Below are 5,245 nucleotides of genomic sequence, written 5' to 3'. Positions count from 1 at the left end.
GTCAAATGTGAACACTACTGCTAGCATCTCCTTCTCGGTCATAGTGTAATTTAGCTGGGCTCCACTCAGCGTTCTACTTGCGTAGTATGTTGGATGCATGATTTTATCTTTTTGCCGCCCAAAAACTGCTCCCACATCACAGTCACTCGCATCACACATCAGCTCAAGTGGTTGCTCCCAGGCAGGGGCAACTATGATAGGTGTTGTTACTAGTCTATTCTTCAATTCCTCAAATGCTACCCTGCAGTCATCAAAAAATACAAAAGGGTGATCTTTTTCAAGCAATTTACACAAGGGGTTAGCAAATTTGGAAAAATCTTTTATAAATCTCCTATAGAGACCGGCGTGCCCAAGGAAACTTCTGATTGCTTTGACGGAAGTGGGTGGTGGAAGCTTCTCTATCACATCAACCTTTGCACGATCTACCTCAATGCCTTTACTTGACACTAGGTGCCCCGAGACTATACCTTCCTGTACCATGAAATGGCACTTTTCCTAGTTGAGTACCAGATTCGTCTCGATACACCTCTTCAATACTCTTCTCAAGTTCATAAGGCAATGAATTCCCCACCATTGAGAAGTCATCCAAGAAGACCTCCATTATTTCCTCTACCATGTCCGTGAAGATGGCCATCATGCACCTTTGGAATTTGGTAAGTGAGTTGTATAGGCCAAACGACATTCTTCGAAAAGCATAGATTCCATAAGCGCAGGTGAACGATGCTTTCTCTCTGTCCTCCGGGGCAATAGAGATCTGATTATACCCCGAGTACCTATCCATAAAGCAAAAGTGGGACCTCCCTGCCAATCTATCCAGCATTTGATCAATGAATGGCAGTGGAAAATGGTCTTTCCGGGTAGCCAAGTTCAACTTCCTGTAATCCATACAGATTCGCCAACCTGTGACTGTTTGCGTAGAGATCAATTCGTTCTTCTCATTATTCACTATCGTCATACCTCCCTTTTATGGTACACACTGAACTGGGCTAACCCGGTTGCTGTCAGAGATGGGGAATATGATTCCCGCATCTAACCACTTAATCACTTCTTTCTTCACCAATTCTTTCATGTTGAGGTTCAACCTTCTTTGATGTTCTCTGGAAGGTTTGTGCCCATCTTCTAGTAAAATCTTATGCATACAGAAGGCCGGGCTGATACCCTTTATGTCTGAAATGGTCCAACCAATTGCAGTCTTGCACTCCGTCAGTACCTGCAAAAGCTGTTCTACCTGCACATCTAACAAACTAGATGAGATAATAACAGGTAAAGTTGAGTTAGGTCCTAAGAAGGCATACATGAGATGAGGTGGCAGTGGCTTCAGTTCCAACTTTGGTGGCTCTTCTATCGATGGCTTAGCTGGAGGAGTTTTTCTTTCCTCTAAGTGCAAAGGCTCAAATTCGAGCTCCCTTCTCCAAAAACCTTGGCCTTCAAGAACAATTACCCACTCTGCCAAGTCTTCTCCATTGGCTTCATCTAAGTTCATGAGACAGGCTGCTAGAGGGTCTTTACTGTTCAATGTCTCATATTCCTCCTCCAAAACTACATCTACGGTGTCTATTAGAGAGCAATTAGCAAATTCACTTGGTCGCCGCATAGATTTCTACACGTTGAGTGTTATCTCTTCATCATTTAATCTCATTTTGAGCTCTCCAGTTTCAGAGTCAATTAAAGCTCTCCCAGTGGCCAAGAATGGTCTTCCAAAAATTATGGAAATTTCCTCGTCAACCCGACAGTCAAGAATGAAAAAATCTGCTGGGAACACAAACTTCCCAACCTGTACTAATACATCATCTAGAATACCAGAGGGCCTCTTCACTGTCCGGTCAGCCAGCTGTAGTAACATAGACGTGGGTCTAGCTCTTCCAATGCCTAGCCTTCTGTAGATAGCTAGGGGCATAAGGTTTATGCTTTCCCCCAAATCACACAGTGCCTTAGCAAATGCATAGTTGCCTATTTTGCATGGGATTGTGAAACTCCTTGGGTCAGACAGCTTCTCAGCTATGGGTCTCGTCACAACAACACTACAAGTAGGGGTGGGCATAGTTTGGGCAAATCAGAAATCCAAACTGAAATCAGAATTTTTAGATTTTTTGTTTGGATTTTCGGATTACGGATTGAATTTTGGATTTAATTTTTAAATTTTTTGGATTTCAGATTGGATATTGGATTTGGTACTTTGGATTTTTGGATATCCGAAAATTCAAATTTTTTTTATACTTTATATTTAGTCCATTATCTATATGCCAATAATAATAAGTTAAATACCCTATCCATTAGATATTATTTCATATATGCAATATTAATTACTAAGTTACTGTCAGAATCTTTCTATTTGGACATGGTTTTACTATTACTACTTCTCATCGGCGTATTAATGTCTCTGTTGTATTTTCTTGATAGTAATTTCATTACTTGAATACTTTATTTGGATGATTGCGGTGAGAATGAGTAACTTTTCAGGCAATTTAATATGAGTACTTCATTTGGATATTCATTTTTGTAAAAAGAAGAAACATGTCAACTTATAAGCTCAAAACTGAAAATCCAAATATCCAACCTGATTAATCCGAAACCGAACTTAAATAATCCGATCCAATCCGAGCTTATTTTGATTGGATTTGTATTGTCATTTCTTCAATTCAAAAATCAAAAATCCAAAAAAAAAATTTTATATTTAATCCGAACTGCCCGAACGCCCACCCCTAACTGCAAGTCTGAGTAAGTGTAACCGTAGCCAAGTCTTGAAAGTCGAACTTGTGGGACATCAAGTCCTTCATCATTTTTGCATAACCAGGCATCTCCTTTAAAGCATCAATCAATGGAATGTTTACCTGAATTTGCTTCAACATCTCCAAGAATTTCTTGTACTGCTCATCTTTCTGATACTTGGCCAATCTCTGTGGGAATGGTGCTGGATGTCGCTTCTTCCCTGTGATTTGATTTTTTCCTTATTCAGGCACTGCTTCTACTATCGGTTCCTGTGCTATGTCAGTCTCTTTCACGACCTCTTTTTCTTTATTGGCGTTCTCTTGTGCATGCTGTACCGTCACCTTAATTAACCCTGCTGAATCATCTATCTCAGTGGGTACTGGCACTAGTGTCTCAGTAGGTCTGCTTTCACGAGCAATTTCTTGCTCCAGATCTAGGTCTCTACCATTTCGTAGACTCACTGCCATAAGCTGTTTCGGTCACTGCTCTTTTTGATTGATTTGTGTGTTTGCAGGTAACGTCCCTTGGGGATGATTATTTAAAGCCATCGAAATCTTTCCTAATTGGATCTAAATATTCTTTGTCGCTGATTCATGTGAGTCTACTCTTTCAGTTATTTTTCCAGTGGACCCAATCAATTGTTGCATCATTCCCTCAAGTTTAGCAAACCCATCTTCATGTCTCATAGTCTGTTCTTGTTGAGGTTGTTGATAAGCCTGCTGCTGATATTTGCTGGCTGTAACCCTGTTGCCTTTGGTAAGGCACCACTTGACCTTGTGATCGCATAGCCCCAAGATTGTTGCTGTTATAGTACTATTGCTGAGCTAGTCTATATTGTTGATTCTGCTGACCCCAATTCTGGCCACCTTGTCTCTGTCCCCCATAGTTGGCCACATAATTCATGTTCTCCGGATATTGCTGGTTATCACCTTCCGCACTCCACGAGCAGACATATGGTTGATTAATGCATGATGTACATAAGCCCCCATTAGTTGCATCAACTATATGTACCTGCTGCTTCTGGCCTGATCATCAACCTTTTTGGTGAGGATACTCATTTGTGTCACTAGAGTGGCCATATTTTCAGCTATGGAGTTAGTTGGGTCTAAAGCCACTAAGTGAACCACATGAGTGATTGGAGCGTTTCTTGTCGTCCATCCTTTGGGCCATCTTGTCAAGTAGGATCTTGCTTTCTCTCAATGTTTTGCTCAAAAAATGCTCCACCTGCTGAAACATCAATATTGGCCTTCAAGCAATCAGCCAATCCCATGTAAAACCTCTGCCCCAACATCTGCTCCGGAATACCATGATGTGGACACGTAACCACCAGACCCTTGAACCTCTCCCACGTTTCTTGTAATGTCTCTGTTAGTTTTTGTCTGAAGCTCAATATCTCATCAATTTGTTGAGCAGTCTTATTGGGTGGGTAGAATTTGTTCACAAATTGCTTGACTAATTTCTTCCAAGTAGTGATGGAGTTTATGGGGAGTGAATTAAGCCAAGTCTGAGCCGCTCCTATCACTGAGAATGGAAACAACAACAACTGTATTGCTTCCAGTGTCACATTATGTTGCCTTTGCGTGGCACATATCGACAGGAAATTCTTCAGATGCTACTGAGGATCTTCAACGTATGACCCTGAGAACAGTCCCTTGTTCTGCAACAAATGTAGCATGTTATTTGTGATTTGGAATGATTCTGCTTGTATCTGAGGGACTGCAATTGCGGTTGCTAAGTTTTTAGTGGTGGGTTGCGCCCAGTCATACAATGTTGCTTCTGGCACAAGAGGCACCCCATCCTGATTGTTCGGGTCATTCACGTTGTTTCTGCTGTTTAGATTATCGTCTTCCATGTCTGGTTCGATTTGTTCTGTTGAGTTCTATTTCTATTTGCCCTTCTTGTTTGCACGATTCAATGCCTTGAAAACTTTCTCAGGATCTGATAATGCTTCGAACAATTCACCAGTTCTTGAGGAGTTTCTAGGCATGCACCTGTAACACCCAAGACTAAAAACGTTATAATTTCAATGTATTCAGTTTAAATTGAAGAAAATTGACTACACCAAGAATTTTAGCACTTCTTTTAGCTGCAATTAATAACACCATTAATCCCTGGCAACGACGCCAAAATTTGATCACGCCCAACTATACCTTATAAAAAGGACAAAGCGGTCGCTGCAAATGTATTCCGGTTAACAAGTCCGGAGTCGAATCCCACAGGGAATTAACCTATCAATCACAGCTATTGGACTTACACAAATTCACGTATTCAATCTTTGGAGATATTTAAGTAATAGATTGGATGTTTACTAACTAAATATTATGTAATGAAAATGTAATAATTAATAACTAACTACGAATGGGTTGTAGACAAGAATTGGAATGATCTAAGGTTCTGATTTACCCTATTGTCGGAATCCTTTCCGCTACGCTTGCTATAAATTTGCCTAAGTCTTCTCTATCGATTATGAGCACTCTGGCTGTCATAACTCCCTCCCGAGTAATTACAACAGTATACTAGACATATTCTCCCAAAT

The 5,245-nt window shown here is 40.7% G+C and overlaps 1 protein-coding gene across 1 annotated transcript; it reads right to left on the bottom strand.

The window, feature by feature from the left end:
• Positions 1-1,600: 1,600 nt before the first annotated feature.
• Positions 1,601-2,041, bottom strand: LOC109240197. Its single transcript, XM_019406837.1, has one exon. The coding sequence runs from the start codon at positions 2,039-2,041 to the stop codon at positions 1,601-1,603; it is 441 nt and encodes a 146-aa protein (XP_019262382.1).
• Between the last annotated feature and the right edge of the window lie 3,204 nt (positions 2,042-5,245).

Source organism: Nicotiana attenuata, unplaced genomic scaffold (assembly GCF_001879085.1).
Source record: "Nicotiana attenuata strain UT unplaced genomic scaffold, NIATTr2, whole genome shotgun sequence".
Taxonomy (NCBI): domain Eukaryota; kingdom Viridiplantae; phylum Streptophyta; class Magnoliopsida; order Solanales; family Solanaceae; genus Nicotiana; species Nicotiana attenuata.
Note: the sequence above shows the minus strand (reverse complement) of the source record. Positions and strands in the feature narration are given on the sequence as shown.

Coding starts and splice junctions, on each gene's coding strand:
- LOC109240197 (XM_019406837.1), bottom strand. CDS start 2,041: ATGCCCACCCCTACTTGTAGTGTTGTTGTGACGAGACCCATAGCTGAG.